Source organism: Vidua chalybeata, chromosome 11, assembly GCF_026979565.1.
Source record: "Vidua chalybeata isolate OUT-0048 chromosome 11, bVidCha1 merged haplotype, whole genome shotgun sequence".
Lineage (NCBI taxonomy): Eukaryota > Metazoa > Chordata > Aves > Passeriformes > Viduidae > Vidua > Vidua chalybeata.
Window position 1 is genome coordinate 18,102,333 of NC_071540.1, and position 18,610 is coordinate 18,120,942.

The 18,610-nt window shown below is 47.8% G+C and overlaps 1 protein-coding gene across 1 annotated transcript in view; it reads left to right on the top strand.

Moving 5' to 3' along the window:
* The window catches only part of ATP2C2 (ATPase secretory pathway Ca2+ transporting 2), a 27,334-nt gene continuing 8,724 nt past the window's right edge, over nt 1-18,610 (top strand). Inside the window, exons 1-15 of the mRNA XM_053952732.1 lie at nt 1-99; nt 5,511-5,621; nt 6,251-6,367; nt 9,004-9,093; nt 9,538-9,573; nt 9,666-9,727; nt 10,883-10,991; nt 11,068-11,217; nt 11,574-11,642; nt 11,952-12,027; nt 12,268-12,334; nt 13,520-13,644; nt 15,914-16,011; nt 17,073-17,174; nt 18,000-18,089. Coding sequence (XP_053808707.1) covers nt 1-99; nt 5,511-5,621; nt 6,251-6,367; nt 9,004-9,093; nt 9,538-9,573; nt 9,666-9,727; nt 10,883-10,991; nt 11,068-11,217; nt 11,574-11,642; nt 11,952-12,027; nt 12,268-12,334; nt 13,520-13,644; nt 15,914-16,011; nt 17,073-17,174; nt 18,000-18,089 — 1,401 coding nt within the window. The remainder of the gene's footprint in view (nt 100-5,510; nt 5,622-6,250; nt 6,368-9,003; nt 9,094-9,537; nt 9,574-9,665; nt 9,728-10,882; nt 10,992-11,067; nt 11,218-11,573; nt 11,643-11,951; nt 12,028-12,267; nt 12,335-13,519; nt 13,645-15,913; nt 16,012-17,072; nt 17,175-17,999; nt 18,090-18,610) is intronic.

Below are 18,610 nucleotides of genomic sequence, written 5' to 3' on the forward strand. Positions count from 1 at the left end.
ATGGGCGAAGGGAGCATCACCAAATTCTTCCAGAAAAGGTCGCTCCTCCGCTTCGTGCAGAAATATCAGCCCCTGGGAAGCGGCGAGCCGGAAGAGGAGGTGAGGATTGCCCGTGCCTCCTGCCTGGACATGCTGAAATAGTTTGTGTGGTTGGGGATCGCTCGGTGTGCTTCGCCTGCTTTGTCCCGCCGGTAACTCGAGATCGCTGTCGCTGCGCTGGCCCCGCTCCGTGCGAGCCCAGCGGCTCCCGGCAGCAGGGGGATGAGGTGGGTGCTGTTTGCCAGGGTCAGGAGCCATGGGGAGCCTTGTTTCTATGCAGTAATCCAAGAGCTGAGGCCCGAATCCTGCCCAGGAGCTTTGTTCCCTGCTCTGAGGAGCTTCCGAACTGAGGAAGAGCGTGGGAGAGCCCTGGAGTGCCGTGGGAGCTCTCTGGGCAAGAGGGGAAATGGAGAGCAGGGCTCCCCTGTCCCCTGCAGGGTACCCCTGCCACCAGAGCTGGCCACTGGCAGAGGGGCTCTGACCCTGGGGCTCTGACCCTGGGGCTGTGACCCTCGGGTTGTGACCTGGGGCTGTGACCCCGGGGCTCTGACCCTGGGGCTGTGACCCTGGGGCTATTCCTGCACCCCTCTGTGCTGTTCCTGCAGTCAGGGCTGGTAGCCAGTTGCCAAGGAGAGTTTTGGCTCAGACCTGCAGAGTCCACTTGGAAATACTGCTCTCCTTTCCTGAAAAATGCTGCACCAATGTCCCCTCCCTGTCCTCGGTGCAGATGGAGTGGCCAGTGGTGGTTTGGGTGACATATCTGCTGTTCTTCTTGCGTTTTCACCACAAAATCTTCCAGGCTGGGACTATCTGATTATTTGCTGGGCACAAGGTTCCCGTGGCTCAAGCCCCAGTTTTTCTGCCACATGGCAGACGGGTTGGGTGCTCTGCCATGTGAACCCCATTTCTCTAATTCCTTCAGCACGTGGGGTTAGCCCTTACTCCCATTCCCAACGAGCTCCATCCACACACTTGGAGAGATTCATGAGCTTTTCCTGACTGCCTGAGGCCTTCCCCAGGTATCATTTCAGCTAATCCCCTTTCTGAGTCTGGTCTGTCCAGTGTGAGGTGGGTCAGTGTCACACGGAGAGAAAATGAGACATTGAACTCTTACCCTGTGCAGTGCATCGTGTGATGCTGCTCTGCACTGCTCACCCAGAGCTCAAAACCCCAGGAAAAGAAGATCTTGATGAGGTTTCAGAAAGTCCCTGTGACCTGGCTTGGTGAGAAGCTGAGATTTCTGATTGCACGTAGGCAGGAGGCCACTGGCAATTAGGCTGGCTTGTTCTTAGGCTGCACATTTGTGCTGTGCCAAAATAAATAGTGACATGTATTTACTTTCAAATCTAAACCCCTCTTGAGTTTTAGCTCTGGTCCTTGCAGAGAGTGGTCTGTGTGTGACAGGAGAGGGAGGTGAGGAGAGCTTTGTAGACAGCAGTGTAAAATGAAAATAACCACTTGGTAAATCAAGAACTTATTCCCAGAGTATGATTTAGGCTGGTAAATGACTCATTTTCCCCCTACTCGAGAGCATTTTGCTTCTTTACTTGAAAATAGTTGCAGAGCACTTCCAATCTTATAAATATTTTAGTCAAAGCACTGTGCTGGGCCATCAAGGTGTGATTCCAGGTGATCTGATGGGACTCCAGGCAGGATAAATGTCCAAGTGTTTGTGAGGAAATGCCTTCACAAACATTTCCAGTGAAGGAAAGCCCCAGTGCTGTCACTGTGGGGTGATGGCCCGTTCACCTGTGGCCATGGGGATGGCAGGGCACTCCCCTGGCACGCCAGAGCACACACCCAGCCTGTGTCCAGGCTCTGCTGGGCATGGTTTAACTCCTTTCCTGCAGTGCCCTGTTCAGAACCAGGGGAATTCTTGTGGGGCTGATTTACAGTTTATGAGAATTGTGTGTTTCCTGCAGAAATCTGAAGAGCAGGCGAAGATTTCTCTTCTGAGCATCCCAGGGTGTGTGAAAGTGGGAGAAAAGCCTGGGCACTGCTTCTTTACATCCCCTTTCCCTCTGCCCATGTACCAGGGGCACAGCCCAGGGCAGGACGCTCAAGGGGCTGCAGCTGGGTGCTTCAAATCACCTTTACTGGAAAACCTGGGGCCTTTTGAACAATCAAAGGGACTGTTTTGAGTTTTGTGTCTGCGAGCAGGGGGACCAGATCTTTGTTTCACATAAAAAATACCAGAATTCTGTTGACAGATGTGTTGACAGGGGAGTGGGAAATTGTGTGGGAGGTGCAGAAATCATGGTGGTGGTGGTGGGAAAGGACTGGGAGCTTGGAGAGGGAAGCCCAGCAAGGCAGCTCCTCACCTGCAGGGCTGAGGGTTGCTCTAGGCTGGATTCTGCATTCTGCCTGCACCCCTGGAACATGGGTCTTTTTTGCCTGCCATGTCCACCCAAAAAAAAAAAAAAAAAAAGAAATTTAAAAGGCTTTGGAGAGAATGTTTTGATTGATTTATTGGATTTTTGGCAGGGATAAAGTTTAATATTTGGAAGGGCTTCATGCAGCCCACTCTGGATTTGCAGTCCATTAACTGGTCCAATGTAATCTAAGACAGGGAAAAGAATATGCAAAGCCTCAGCAGAGGCAGAGGTGGGGGAAAATCCCGAGAGCTGATATTTTGGGCTGTTTGCCAGAGTACACAAAAAGGGCTGTGTGCTCTGCAGACAGCCCCATGCTCTCTTTCTTCCACATGGGCTGCTCTGTGGCACAATTGATGGATTGTTTTGGGATGAGGGATGCTCAGGTACCTCCAAGGTGGCTCCCAGCCACACCAGCTGCTCTTTACAGCCTCCAATATCTCCTGATCTTGCAAAGTAATAGATAAACTGATAATTCCCCTTTTGTTATTTCTTCCTGCCCTGCTGTGTGGAGTCTGTGCTCCTGTGCCGAAAGGATAAAGGTTATAAATGGAAATGGATATTGTGGATAGCCCACATCTGCTTTGCAATGTAAATACAAAAGCCAGTAATGCTCCAGGAGAGGTTTGTTTGTCGAGGGATTTGCACAGGACACTGCCTGGCGCCCCACATCCATGGGGTGGGATGGGATTGGGGCACAGGGGCTCTGCAGAGGCAGCACGTGCAGAGGAGGAGGGAGATGGGGCCCCACTGATGCATTTCAGGGGCTGTTCTGGTGGGAAAAGCTGTGCCATGCTCATGGCGTAGAGAAATGTGAGACAACGACAATAAGTTGCTGTTGCTAACATTCTTTGGTCATGAACATGAGAAAACATCAAGAGCAAAACAATGCATGTAGTAAAGAAAAAAACTAACAGCAATTAGGAATCAATCAGGTAACACACACAATCAAAATCACATATGAAGTGACACAATGTCAGTGCCATGCTCATGGGGGAAAAGCCCTTTCAGGTGCAGGCTCAGCAGTGCATCCCAATAAATCTGTTCCTGTCACAGCAGCCCTGGCTGCCAGGAGCAGGGAGCTGCCAGCGTTTCTGGAGAAGCCACAGAGGGCTCAGACACATCCAGAGCCTTTGTCATTCATTTCCTCCACAGCTTTTTGAAGGTAAATATTGCTGATAGAGCTGGGCCCTGCTTCCCCTGGGGACTGCAGGCATGTTATCTTCATGTCCAGGTCTCTTCCTGCCTTCCAGCTGCTCTCATTAAAATTTAAACTCCTCCAGGACAGAGCTGTACCTTGATACCTGTGTGTGTCACCTGCAGCACAGAGGAGCCTGGAGATGCCACATGAATCAGTGAATTCCAGGATGTGTCTATCCATGGCAGCCTTGTGTTTTCTTCCCACCAAACCCTTCCATCTCCAGAAGTGGCTCGTGGGATTTCAGTGTCTGGATGTCAACAAAGTTACAGGGACCTGATGGATTTGTGCAGCCAGGACACCCAAACAGGGATACAAATCATGAGTTTCAAACATGGAAGTGATATTTTTGTCCCTTCTCAAGAGGTCTGTTAAGGAGATGTGGAAATAAGGGTGATGTCCAGTGCTAGGATGGCTCAAAAAGGGGAGCAGTGCTGCAGCTTCCTTGGGCAAAATGGGGTCACCAGCGTGAGGGAAATGTGGGAGCAGGAAAATCCGTGGAGATCTTGGGCAAATTGCTGGGGGTTTGGAAAGGCAGATTGTTCTTGGGACAAAAAGGTTTCTGAGTGAGCCCTGCCCAGACCAAGGGGTCCCAGCAGACCCCTGCACTGCTCCACTGGGAGCAGGGGTGTGCTGGCATCCCTCATGCTGGCAGCTGGGCTGTGGGTCAGGAAATGGCCATAAAAAGGGGCTGCAACAGATGGATATGGCTAAAGCCTGGTCCAGGAGCAGGGATTAGAGATGCTCCGAGCTCTCCAGAAACCCCAAGGCTGAACCAACTCCACGAGAGAAGAGCCAAGGACATTTTCTGCATTTATGATTTTCTGCATTTATAATTTTCTGCATTCATGATTTTCTGCACTTATAATTTTCTGCATTTATAATTTTCTGCATTCATGATTTTCTGCACTTATAATTTTCTGCATTCATGATTTTCTGCATTTATCTCGGGCTTTAGATTGCAAAGCCCTGGATGTTCCTAGAAAGCTCCTGAATATTCAAGGGAGGGCCAAGTTCCCAAACACCCCTGGCAGGAGGATGAGCCAGATCTGAGTGCAACCCACAGCAAACATTCCAGGGTGCCAAATGCCTGCCACGCTCTCTGGGGCTTCCTTCCTTGATGAACACACACTCTTGTGCTTGATGGATGCAGGGGAAAGGGAATGGAGCTCCTGTCCCTTGGGAAGGGGGAGGTTTGGAGATTTCTCCCTCTCTGTACTTAGCCTGATCACAGTGCCTTCATCGTGGGCCTGGCAGAGATTTTGGGGGTGCTGCTGCTCTGGGAAGTGCATTTGAGAGAAGGAAATGGAGGGAATTGAAAGGGAGAGGTTGGGATGCTGAGGGTTTGGGCTGCCTGGATGGGGCAGGAAGGGTTTACCCTGCTTGGAGGTAGCTGCAGAGTCAGTGGTGGAGCAAAACAGCCCTGGACACAGGAGGGGAGATTTTGCTTCTCACTTCACATTCCTAGCTCACATTTTCACTTCACTTATTACATTTTTAGGAGGGAAAAGGTGTTTTCCTTGCTCTGAGCATCAAGTCTGGGCTGTGAGACACGGGCAGGGGACAGAGCTCCTCTGGGGCAGGACACCTTAAACAGCACAAACCTTTCCTGATCAGCACAAACCTTTCCTGATCAGCACCATGAGCTTCTCTTTGTGGTTCCCCAGCTCCTCACAGCCTCTCTGCCACAACAAGAACCTGCCCCTGCCTTTTAAGCCTGTGGTCAAGATTAATTAGAGCTGGTATTAAAGCTCTGAGATTCTGGAAGTGGTGTAATGACCAAAGGAGCCCAGCTGGCAAGGGGAGGGAAGGGAAGGGATGGAGGGAAGAAGCAAGGAGGTGCTGGAAAGCTTCAATTAACACTGCTCTCACCTAAGGATTGCTTTGCTGTGTTTCCTCAGCCCCAGGAGGAGTGTGAGCTGAAAATCATCCAGCAGGAGAATGAGGTGGCAGTCCTGCCCCCGAAGGACGCCTGTAAATGTCACAAGGAGGACTTGGCAAGAGCTCTAAACGTAAGGATTTGCCCTTGGGAATGTGGGGTCTGCCTGTGGGAAGGGCCTGAGCTGCAAAATCAGCCTTTAACTGACTTGCAAACTCCTGGGGTGCCCAATTCCTCTGCCCTTTTGTGGGATGAATCCCCTGAGGGTGCCCACCATCATGGAAAGCTTTAGTGCTTGGCTATATTTTGGGTTCTGACCACAGTCTTTTTTAAATCCAGGCAGAAAAGATTTTATCCCTTCTCATTTTGTTCCCTTTGAGTTTTGTCAGGGCGTATTTATTTTTATTTTCTCTTTAAATCCACAGTGCAACCAGAAAATCCTTCTTTCTTTTACTATTTTCCATTTCTAATTTGTCATCTATAATATAATTTCTCCCTTTTAGAAATATATTTTTTTCTTTTTAATTAACTTGTGCTTACTTTATGGATTTCTGTGATGATTGATGGTAAAATTGTATAGTTTAACAAAAATACATATTTAAACAGAAAAACAACAGACAGATCTATTTTTTCATGTGGGACTGAGCCATAAAGATCTTGCCTAGTCTGCTAATGGGGGTTGAATATAAATTTGACATAAGAAGTTTTCTGTAACTATAATATGAAATGTTTGGGCTGGGTTTGGGTTTTTTTTCTCTCTAGGTTGATTTACAGACTGGACTCTCTGAGTTTTCTGTGCTCCAGCGCCGGTCAAAACACGGCTGGAATGAATTTTCAGTAGAGAACACTGAGCCAATATGGAAGAAATATCTGGACCAGGTAAGGATTTTCTGCACAGATCCTCATTTCTTGGCAGAAACAAAACCTGGCTGGGTTGCTCTGAGCATGTGCCTGCATTGAAATATTCAGGGTTTCTACTTCCAGAGGCTGAGCCTTGGAACAGGCTGTGCCCTGGGCACAGAACTGCTCCTTCTCCTGGGAAAAACCACTGTGAGGCTCCTCTGCAGCTCACTGAGGGTGCAGATAACATCTGCAAACAGAAATGAACCTTTTTATCTTCACACAGCCCACAAATCAAACGCTGTGGATCAGGGGCCTGATTGCTGGAGCATATTTATTCCCTTTGAGGCAAGTGAGAAATCTGTGAAATGTTTGAGGAGAGCCAGTGGTGGCTGGAGGATGCTCTGACTTTGGCTGTCCCTCCAGAAAAGGGGCAGCTGTGGAGCTCAGGGGAGTTTGAGGGTTGATGCCTGGTGAAGGCTGGCCTAGAACAGAGACTAGATGGAGATAAAGAATAAAGTAGGGATTTATTAGAAGGCCTCAATGGATCCACCTTGGGCAGCACAACCCAAAATGGTCACAAGAAAAAAGGATGATTGCTCACAGGGTCTCTCACTTTGATCAGTTCTGCTCCATTTGCACCTTGCAGTTCATTGTCCCATTCCAGCTTTAGCCCAGGCACTCCCATCCTGCTTGTTTTTCTCTCTCCAGCCCACGTTGTTTGTGCTCCTGGGCCTGAGGTTTGGATCATTTGTCCTTGGTGCCCAGCTGGAGCAGGAATTGTTTTGTCTCCCTGCTCTGTGCAGAGAGCTCACCATCCCCTCATATGAAGCTCAGACCCACACACTAAAGCAGCAGAGAATTTGAAAAATAGAAAATCTAAAACCGGAGGCATCAGGGTCTCTGTCAATGACACACCAGTGACAGGTACATTCAGAAATGGTGCCGTGTGCTCTTGACATCCACAATTCACACCAACTGCCCCCAAAAGCCAGGCACTGATATTTGTTTTCTTCTCTTTCCCCAGCTGAGTTATCCTTGAGTTTTGCTTTTATTATCTGTTTCCCATCAGTATTTAATATGTCTTTCACCTCTCTTTGAGAGCTTTTAACCAGACAAGAAGGAACTTTTGTTTGTTTGTTTTTATGTTTCATTTCCAGCCAGTGATTTGACAGATCTTCCTTAGCTTAATCACAAGGATTTGAGTTGCTTTGAAAGACTTCATTTTTATTTCACGGTTTATCCCTTTTTTTGATATGATTGACATTCTTTAAGCTTTTGGGAAGGATCACTAAATCTCTCCAAGGATTCTTTTATTCCTGAGTAAAAATAAGATTTTTCTGCTCAGCCTTCAGAACCAGTTTCTCCTGCAGGGACACCTGAGGGATTTGTTGGTACATCTGTGATCCTCCTGCAACCTTTTGGTGCCTCTGGTTCACACCCTGCACTTGAGCATCAGCCCTCAGCAGCCCCTTGCTGTGGCTTTTTCCAGCTGCTGTTTTTGTAAACATCCCCTTTGCCTCGGTTTTCCAAAGAGAAAGGGAGGGATCCAGCCAGGAATAAATTTAAACCCTGGCTTTCCTGCTGAGCATCACCACACATCTGTTGCACAAAGCAGGCAGATTTATCTTTATCCATTTAATTCCTTTCCATCAATTCCCACATCAGTTAAACAGAGCTGCAATTTTCTCAGGTAGGAAAAGGGGCCTCAAAAATATCTGTTTAAAAGTGAAACAACTGAGCACACTATGACTCCCATAGCCCTCCGTCCAGTGTAGATGTGAGCAGATTAATTAAAGAAAAAAATGAAAAAGAAGAAGAAAGAGGATTTTTGGTTTCAGATTCTAAAAAGACAGTAAAGGTTTTGTTTGTCGTTATTGTGCATCTAAGAAGCTTTTGGAATTAGCTCTGTGTCTGCAAAGGGGAGCAAAAAGGGGAAAAGTGGGGGGATTCATGGGTTTTGGTGTGAACTTCACAGAATTCACAGAATCACAAGATTGGAAGAGACCTTCAAGATCATGGAGTCCAACCCAGCCCCAACACCTGAACTAAACCCTGGCCACATGGAGGCTTATTTAAACCCATCCAGGGATGGTGACTGCACCACCTCCCTGGGCAGCCATTCCAGAACTTTATCACTCTTTCTGTGAAAAACTTTCTCCTAATATCCAACCTGTATTTCCCTTGATGCGGCTTGAGACTGCAGCAGATTTCATCCTGCTGCTCCCCAGGGCCACCCATCCCCTGTGGGGCAGGAACTGCAGAACCTGACCACGATGCCAGGAGGGTCCTGCAGCAAAACCACCCAGGGACCCTTCCTGCTGGGAGAGACCCTTCCCCTCCTGCTGGGAGAGACCTTTCCCTTCCTGCTGGGAGAGACCCTTCCCCTCCTGCTGGGAGAGACCTTTCCCTTCCTGCTGGGAGAGACCCTTCCCTTCCTGCTGGGAGAGACCCTTCCCCTCCTGCTGGGAGAGACCCTTCCCTTCCTGCTGGGAGAGACCCTTCCCCTCCTGCTGGGAGAGACCCTTCCCCTCCTGCTGGGAGAGACCTTTCCTGCTGGGAGAGACCCTTCCCTTCCTGCTGGGAGAGACCCTTCCCCTCCTGCTGGGAGAGACCCTTCCCTTCCTGCTGGGTCTGCAGCCACCTCCCATTCCATATTTCCCTTGTGTTCTCAGTTCAAAAACCCCCTGATCCTCCTGCTGCTGGCCTCAGCTCTAGTGAGTGTCATCACCAAGGAGTACGAGGACGCTGCCAGCATCACCATGGTACGTGTCACCTGTCCCCCACCACCATGGTATGTGTCACCTGTCCCCCACCACCATGGAAGGTGTCACCTGTCCCCAATCACTATGGAAGGTGTCACCTGTCCCCCATGACCATGGTACGTGTCACCTGTCCTGCATCACCCTGCTATGTGACACCAGTCCCCCATCCCCACGGTGGGTGTCACCTGTCCTATATCACCCTGGTATGTGACACCTGTCCTTTGTCCCCGTGATGGTAGCCCCTGTCCTTCATCCCCATGGTGGGTGTCACCTGTCCCTGATCCCCATGCTGGGTGTAACCTGTCTTTTATCCCCCATGGTGGGTGTCACTTGTCCCTCAACACCATGGCAGGTGTCACCTGTCCTTTGTCCCCATGGTGGTGGCCCCTGCCCTGTCCCCACCCCGTCTCTGTGCCCTCACCTGTCACACCCCTCTGTTCCCAGGCCGTGCTCATCGTGGTCACCGTGGCCTTCATCCAGGTGGGTTGTGCAGAGCTCTGCTCCGTGGCCATGGCCAGCAGGACAGAGCCCTCTGCTGTAACTTGGCTTTCTCCTCCCTTCTCCTTTGAAAGGAATATCGCTCGGAAAAGTCTCTGGAAGAGCTCAACAAGCTGGTGCCCCCCGAGTGCAACTGGTGAGACGTGGCTGCAGCAGGGAGTGGGGCTGAGAGGGCAGCACCAACAGGAGAAGAGAATTATTCCAGGTTCCTGTGCACACAGTGAGAACCTGGTCTCTGGAGGGGCGGCACCATGAATGGGTGCAGCTCCATGTCAGAGGGAAATGGGATGAAATAATCGGTATTGATCAGAAATTATTAGAATTTTTGTTTAACTATTAGGAAAAAATTAGAAATAAGGAGTAGGCACCTTGTGGAATTGAATAAATGCTAAGACAGGAGGGTCCCAGAAAAATCCTGCTCCACATCCCTGCAGCATCCTGCATGTCACTGTCTCCCCAGGCAGGAAAAACCTCACCTGTGTGTATAATTTTTTGCTTTAGGGTAGTTTTTCCCCACAAGAGCTGGGCACAAAGCTGAGTGCAGGTGGGATGGGGTTCCTGTCCTACCTGGTGCTGCACACACGTGTCAGGCACAGGCACAGCCAGGTCACAGCCCGTGGAGCAGCTGCAGGGTGGATCAGACACCGCTTTCCCCACGGCTTTGATGTTTGTTATCAGTGCTGGAAATGACAGGAAACGTTTTCCCTATTTATGTCTTTAAAAATCAGTTTTGTTGCGGCCAACAGGAATAAATTGTGAGGCTCAGGGAAGTCTTGCCCTGCCAAAGAGGTGTGGGGTTTTCCTCTGGTCCAAAGTTCACCCTGGAGCTTACAAACCCCACTGTTGGTTCTTTATTTATTTATGATTTATTTATGATACGACACCAGAAGCATCCAGCTGCCTGGAAGGCTCCACTTTGAATGCAACAGAGGAATGTCAGGGGTAATTCTAGCTTTAAAAAGCCTCTTTTTAGGTTCAAGAATCTGCAATTCATTATTTAAAGCATGAAAGCACAACTCTTTATTGCTCCTCTACTGTATAAATAATGTTTAAGTAACTTCTGAAATGTAAACCATCCATAACCTGCCCATCTATTTACAAATTAAAACCAAGCCCAAGCTGAACATAATCCTCCACTCATTGCTATGAAGATTTTCTGTTCTTATTTACATTGGAAGCTCTTTGGGGCAAGGCTTCTTGCTTTCTTGCCAGCCAGATTCCCAATCTTGCAGAAAGAATAAAACCCTCAGAGCTTGGTTCTCTTTCTTTTTTCTCCATTTGCCTCGTGTAGCCTAAGGGAAGGAAAACTGCAGCACCTTCTAGCACGAGAGCTGGTGCCTGGAGATATCATCTACCTGTCTGTGGGTGACAGGGTTCCTGCAGACCTCAGGCTCATAGAGGTAAATTCAGCTGGAAACGAGCCTGGCCGGGAAAGTCCTTGTCTTAACAGTGCCAGAAATGCATCTTGTTAATTAGGTTACAGATCTGCTGGTGGATGAATCCAGTTTTACCGGAGAAGCTGAGCCTTGCAACAAGACTGAGGGTGTCCTGCTGGAAGCTGGGGACATCACCACGCTGAGCAATGTGGTTTTCATGGGGACCCTGGTGCGATACGGGAAGGGAAAAGTGAGTTCTGACATCACTGATCTTTTCCTGGGCGTTAATTACAGATTCTTTTGGTGTGGGCATGGAGTGACAGGAAAAAGTGAATGACAGAGGTTAGGTTGGATATTGGGAAGGAATCGTTCCCTGTGAGGGTGGTGAGACCCTGGCACAGGGTGTCCAGAGCAGCTGTGGCTGCCCCTGGATCCCTGGAATGTGCCAGGCGAGGTTGGACAGGGCTTGGAGCGACCTGGGACAGTGGCAGGTGTCCCTGCCCATGGCAGGGTGGAACAAGAGGCTTAAGGTCCCTTCCATCCCAAACAAGTCTGGGATTCTTTAGTTTTTTCCACCTCCATCTCTCCTTTTTCCCTTTTTTTCAGGGCGTGGTTATTGGCACGGGTGAAAATTCCCAGTTTGGCGAGGTGTTCAAGATGATGCAGGCTGAGGAGGTAACACAGTCCCTGTCTGGGGAAATTTTGGGTGTCCTCTATGAAAGTTTGTGAGCAGGAGCAGTTCCAGGAGTCAATGCACTGGGTTCAGTTCTGGTTGTGCCACAAAAAGCCCGTGTGAGTGAGGGACACCAAAGTGACAGAGAAGCACAGGACAGGCTCTGCCTGTTGGAGGGTTGAGGGTGGGAAAAGCACAAGGGACCATGAATTGACAGCCAGGACTGTGTGGGACACTTGTTCCGGGCTGACCATCCTCTCCTCATCCCACACAACAACCAAAGGAAAACCAGTAATCTCTAATTTTTCCAGACTCCCAAGACACCTCTGCAGAAGAGCATGGACAGGCTGGGGAAGCAGCTCACCCTGTTCTCCTTTGGGATAATTGGTGAGTGGGATGCAGGGCTCACACCTGCACGGTTGGCTGCGGGACCCCTCTGTGCTCCAGGGCTGCTCTTCCAAAAGCACTGCTGGGTCTGGGTTACCTGGACTTTGGGGGTTCCAGCAGAGACACTGAAGGAGAGATTTGGGACCCTCATTGCATTTTTAGTTCTGCAACGTCAGCTAAAACAGGTTAGGGATTTTTGAAGTTCTTTTTTTAATCAGATCCTTTACCCCCCACCCCCAGGTTTGATAATGCTCATTGGCTGGCTGCAAGGGAAGCATCTCCTCAGCATGTTCACCATTGGAGTCAGGTGAGGACTGCAGAGCCCTTTTCTCTTTGATTTCTAATGAAACATCCCAAGGAATTCCCTGTTCAAAACAATGGACATTTCACATAAGACAACTTGAGTTAAACCTTTCACAAATACATATTTCTCATGCACTGGAAAAATTAACATGAGGTTTAAACAGAGTGGAGAAAAACAAAACCAAGCTTGAGGGTTTATTTAATTTTGTAAACTGTTATCTTGCTAATCTTCACTGGCAACTCTACCTCATCCTGCTGTGAATGCCCTTTCCTATCTGTGCTGTGAATTTAGTGGGAGTGTACCAACAGCAAATATTACTCTTTGCTGTTCCTGCTGGATTTACATCTAAAGAAAGGAATGCATACCTCACACAGCATAAAGAAGCATGCACAGCTTCTTAATCAAACACAATAAAAAAATGTGTTTTCAGCAGTGCCCATGAAACCTGTTAACTTGGTGTTGTCATGGTTCTAAAATCAATTCTTTAGAAAAAGAAGTGTTCTATGGAAAGAAAGAAAAAAAAAAAAAATCCCAGGTGAGGAGACAGCAGAGAAGCCAAACGGACTCAGTGCCACCTTCCTGTCTCCCAGGGGATGTGGTGGCAAAGGAAAGTGGCTCATTCTGAGTTTTGGAGGGCAGATTATGCTTTTGTAAGGTCTCCTGGGTTACATTTTGCACATGCCTAGAAGCATTCAGAGCTTCCCAAGGAATATCTAATATCCAATATACAGACTGGGGCTGGATTTTTCCAGCATATCAGGTGTTGCAGGTTTTGATGACGGGGACATTTGAGGAGCTGGTTCTGTCCCCCATGTTGTGTGGTAAGAGAGGAGGTGAGGGGCTGCACATGGCCAGGAGTCAGTGGCTAACGTGTGAGCCCTGATGCCAAGGAATATTCAACTCCCATCCTCAGAAAGTTAAATAAACGAAATTTAAGTCCAGCCTCTGCATCCCTGCTTAGCCAGCAATCACTGCTCTTTGGCAATGTAAAGAAGAAAAATAACTGCTCTGTCAAAATCATCCAGGAAGAGGTCGGAGGGCTGGATAAAAATCCTGCTTTTGTATTTCCAGCGTGCCAGGAGTCCCAGGGGTTTTCCCCTTAGGAAAAAAATGTCCCTTTGGCACTTTTGGGTCAGTACTTGTGGTTTGGCCCCCGTGTTGAGGCTGTTGTGTCTCTGCTGTCCCCAGCCTGGCCGTGGCTGCCATCCCTGAGGGCCTGCCCATCGTGGTCACTGTCACCCTGGTGCTGGGAGTGCTGCGCATGGCCAAGAAAAAGGTGATTGTGAAGAAGCTGCCCATAGTAGAAACCTTAGGTAAGGCTGCAGAGGGCTTGGTCACCTGCCAGGCTCCAAAATCTGAGCTGGACAGCCACGGGCTGGCTCGGGAGCCTTGGTCTGATCCAGAAAAATAAATTTGGAATAGGCTTAGTGGGACAGAGCAACCCACTCAGAATTAAATACATTTTCTACCCTGTGTTTCTCACCCTTCTCCCTTAGTTTGGGGTATGAACACAGGTACATGCTTGGAATGGTGAAACCCAGACACACATTGGGTTAAAATCTTTGTTTTTCCTTGCTCTCCATGCTGTGGGATCCTCCTGCAGATCCACCCATCCACTTCTTCAGTGTCTGGCCAAAAAAACCTCCCCAGCCCCTTCCTGACAGCAGAAACAAAGCCAGTTTTCCTTCTGCAGGCTGGGTGGCCATCTCCCTGATATCCAAAAAGTCATGGAGAAGGGGGCAGAGAGGACCTTGAGAAGGTGTCCAGCACATCCTCACAGCTGCAGGGCACAACACACCGGGATGGAATTGTCCTTCCACCTCCCCTTATCTTTAATTTGTCCCTCGCTCCCAGCTGGCTGCACTCCAGGCTTTGCTGCTCTGCCCTGGGTCAGGGTGGCAGGGATATGAAGGAGGAGACACGGTGTCTCCTTAGCACCACTCATTAAAGGCACAACAAACACCAAGGCTGGTCCGTGCTGTTCCCAAAATCTGCTGCAGCTAAAACCTGTCCTCTTAGGAAACGCTGCTATTGTTTGAACTGCCCTTGTTTGTTCTGCAGTTAAGGAATCTTATCACCCTGATTTTATTGTCTCTGCCCTGACCCAGGACATCTGAAACGGCTTTTCCCTCCTGAGGGAATTTGTTCTGCCAGGGCTGCGCCCACGGAGGCAGAACTGCAGGTGCAGAGAAGGCACAGCCAAAACTGTCTGTGAAACTTCTGAAAAGGAGAAAAACAATCCTTCTTCTTTAATTGTCACTGAAAATGAGGTGTTGGAGGTATTGCTCTCTGCTAATCCTTCAAAAGTGTGATTCATTTAATTGCAGCCCAATCTGCTTTATTTTCTCTCCAGGCTTATACCTGGAGGTCATTGTGCTCATGGGGTCTGTGCCTGAGCACTGTGATCACCTCCAGAGCCAGGGAAGATGTTCACACTCAGAAGGGAGCTGGAGCCTGATGCCTGTTTTGTATTAATTTCCTCCCTTCTTGGCAACAGAAACTATCTGGAAAGTGGTGCCTCTGCTAATTCACCCTTTTGTGCTATTTTGTAAATTGGCTCTGGAAAAATGTGCTTTGCTGGATCAGGATTGGCACAAAGCAGAGCAAAGGGGCAGTTTATGCTCTTAGATATGCTCTCTGAGTATTTTTTGTGACAGTCTTTAACCCACCTCCTCTCACCATCCCTTGGTGAGGCAGGGAAGGGCTGCTATTCCTAATTTTTAGAGAAGCAAGGCTTAATTGGCAGGGTGGGAATTGGGTCTTTTTGGGATAGAGCAGCCGTTCTGTTTCTTGTAAACGTAGGTGAACCTGGTGGGAAGGAATGATGATGTTTGACTCTAGTTTAGAAGGTTGAATGATTTTTTTATTATAACTGTACTATAATACATTAATATACTATTTAAAGGAGTATCGTGTAGTATAGTGTAATATAGTATATAGTATATATATATATAATTATATATTTCTATAATATATATTTATATATATAATTGCTATCTATATGTAATTTATATATTTAATATATTATATTTTAATATACTATTTAAAACTACATATCTACTTGTTCTAACTACCATGTCTAACTCACAACTCGAGACCCTCTCGAGAGTCCAGACACAGGTGGGTTGGATTGGCCACCAGGCTCAAACAATCTTCACTAGACTCTAATCAAGTAATTACCTCAGGTAAACAATTCTCCAAACACATTCCACATGGGAAAAACAAGGAGCAGAAACAGAAATTGTTTTCTCTTTCTTCTCTCTGTGCTCCTCTATGAAAAAATCTTAAGGGAGAGAAGAATGTGGCTACCACACTGTTGAGTGATATTGAAACTCAGAAACGTTGACGGAGACAATGTGACCCTCTTCAGGTGTCCCCTACCACACGTCACACCCAAATGATGCTCACAATGCGCACTCAAACCCTTCCCGTCCCTGTTAGGAGCCTCACCCATTTCTCCATCTTTTCCCCCTTTCACCGGTGCAGTTTAAACACCACAAGTGCAACTTGTTCTGCCTCTTTTCAATCTCTCTGCTGGGCTGCACTGTTTGCCAGCTCTGACCAGAGCCATCCCTGCCCCAGGTTGCTGCAATGTCATCTGCTCGGATAAGACGGGCACTCTGACTGCCAACGAGATGACGGTGACGCGGCTCGTGACCTCGGACGGCTGCCAGGCTGAGGTAGGGGTCAGGGGTGAGGAGCTCCCCCAGCCTCTCCTGCTGGGATTCAGCAGCACTGAATCTGCCTCTGGTTCACTCAGACCCCAACCAGGTTAGGCCAGCCCCAAACCCAGCAGTTTCTGTCACATTCCGTACAGAGAAGGGATTTTTGCAGCCCTGGGGACAAGCAGAGGTGGGGCTGGGGGTACAGAACTGCTCTGGTACCACAGAGATGTTCATTGGCATGAGCTGCTGTTCCCTGCAGTTATTGCAAATACTGAAACCTGCCACTGACCTGTGGATGTGACAGTCTGGTCAGAGAGAGAAAGCCAGATAAGCTTTCCCAGGAATTGTTCCGAGGAGTTTTGAGAAGGCTGAGAGAAAGAATTAAAACAATCAAGCAGCTGGTGCTTTGAACAGTTGTTTTCTCATAAGGTGTTTACCAAAGAGTGTCTTCTTAATTAGCCAGTGGTGTAACACCAGGGGTGTTGATTAAATGACCAATCAGGTCCGCCTGTATTGGAATGGTGTATAAAAGAATAGGTTTTCAATAAATCTCAATTTAACCTCCTGAAGAAACCTAGAGTCTATGTGTCACCTCACTCCCGTTCCTGACTCAAGGGTGACACTGAGCCTTGCTGGTCCATCTCCTGGAGGAATATTTATTACAAGAGCAGCTTCGTTCTCTGCTTGGTTCATTCCTCTCTGTGCAAAATGAGGGAAAATGCAAAATGTGAGGCAGAGGAGAGACAGACATTCAAGAGGGCAAGGCTTGAACAAACCCAGAGATGCCACTGCTGCCAAAGGTCTGCATCTCTCCCCTGAGCTGCAGGAGACATCTGGAATCACAGCAAACAAGTTCCCTATAGGACAAATTGACTCCTTTTGTCCCTAAAAAGCCATTTTGATGTGATATTGTCACTGTCTGCACCCTTTCCTTTAAGCCTTGCTTTGTGAGAGAAAGAAGAACCCCTGCACTCCTTCAAAATGAGAATTTTCTTGAGTGCAGCCCCCTGCACACATCTGCAGTCCACTCCTGCCTGGCAAAGGGGAAATTTCCCATCTCTCTCTCCCTCCCCCAGGTCAGCGGGGTGGGCTACAATGGAGAAGGAAATGTTTATCTTCTGCCATCCAAGGAGATCCTTAAAGAATTTTCCAACATCTCCATTGGGAAACTCGTGGAGGTAAGTATAAATAATGAACCAGCTTATCCTAGTTACATTCAGTTTTCAGTTGCACAAATAACTTTGGATAATTAGTGTGGAAAAAACGACCACTTTTGTAATTCCAAAATGGACTGGCTTGCTAAAACCTTGTCATAGAAAGACTGAGAGTGATGTAATTCCTGAAGTTAGGAGTGAAAGGCAGTGATCATATGGCATGCAGGGAGAGACCAGAGCCATCAGCTTCATGAGTCAATGATATTCTGGATAAAAATACAATTCTGGCAGAGGAGAAACCAATAGATTTTACCCTGTTCAGGTTTTTAATGTGCACAGTTTCTAGACATTAGCCAGCTACACAGTCAGTTTATAAATTTATTGTGATGTTCTCTAGGTTTCGTGTCAGCTTTATATAAAATTTTGAACATCCGGCTGTAGGCTAAAGTGGAGTGTTTGGGTGGTGAAATGATTTGAGCTGGGATCTCAAATGGAGATTGGATCTTGTTTTATTCATACTGCACATCAGAAACAGTAGTAGTAGGAGAGACTGAGCTTTCATTTTCATGATCTATGAAGCTCACTAGATGTATCTTATGTTTTCTTGATGTTAATTTATCCAAAGCAGAATATTTTACCAAAATATTGGTGTATGTTATGCATTAAGTGGCTTTAGAAAACACAAGAACTGATCTCAAGTGACGCCGCTGAGGGGAAACCTTTTCCCAAAACTTTTGGGATGTGGCTCCATTAATTCCCCAACCTTCCATCAATTCATTTGAAGAGATGAAAAAGCTTGGACTTCAGAAGTGACAAAACTAGCTCATGTAAACCTGTCCCTTTCTCCAGGCTGGCTGTGTAGTCAATAATGCTGTTATCAGGAAAAACAGTGTGATAGGACAACCCACAGAAGGAGCTCTCATCGCCTTGGCAATGAAGGTAAGACCCTTAGAGTTTAAAATTTCCCTGCAATTCAAATAAATATATCAATCAATCAATAAATAAAAGCTGGATTTGTGAGGTCTGGCAGCAGAGTGAGACTGCTTTAAATTCCCCAGACTGGTTTTAGTCCCCCCTTGTCCCCTCTGCCCAAGATCACAGGTGTTGCCTCTCCCAGTCATCCTTTAGTCATGGACAAACACTTTCCTTGAGCTCCTGTGCTGACAGCAATCACTGCCTGGCTTGGTTAATCCTGCAGTTAGGCTGGGTACTGCATTTCTTTGGGGCTCAGACACGACAGCCTTTTTTATATTTCCTCCATGTGCCAATTAAGAGTTCAGGAGGAAGAGAAGAGTTAAAAATGGGCAGGAAAAGGCCAGGCCAGATAGCATGGCAGAGGGTCACCCTCATTTTTGGGTCATCTGCTGGCTTTTACTTTTTCCTAGTCCTGATTATGTAAAACAAGATGTTTTTATGAATATTGCAGTCACACTGCTGGGCTGAGCTGTGAAACACCCCAA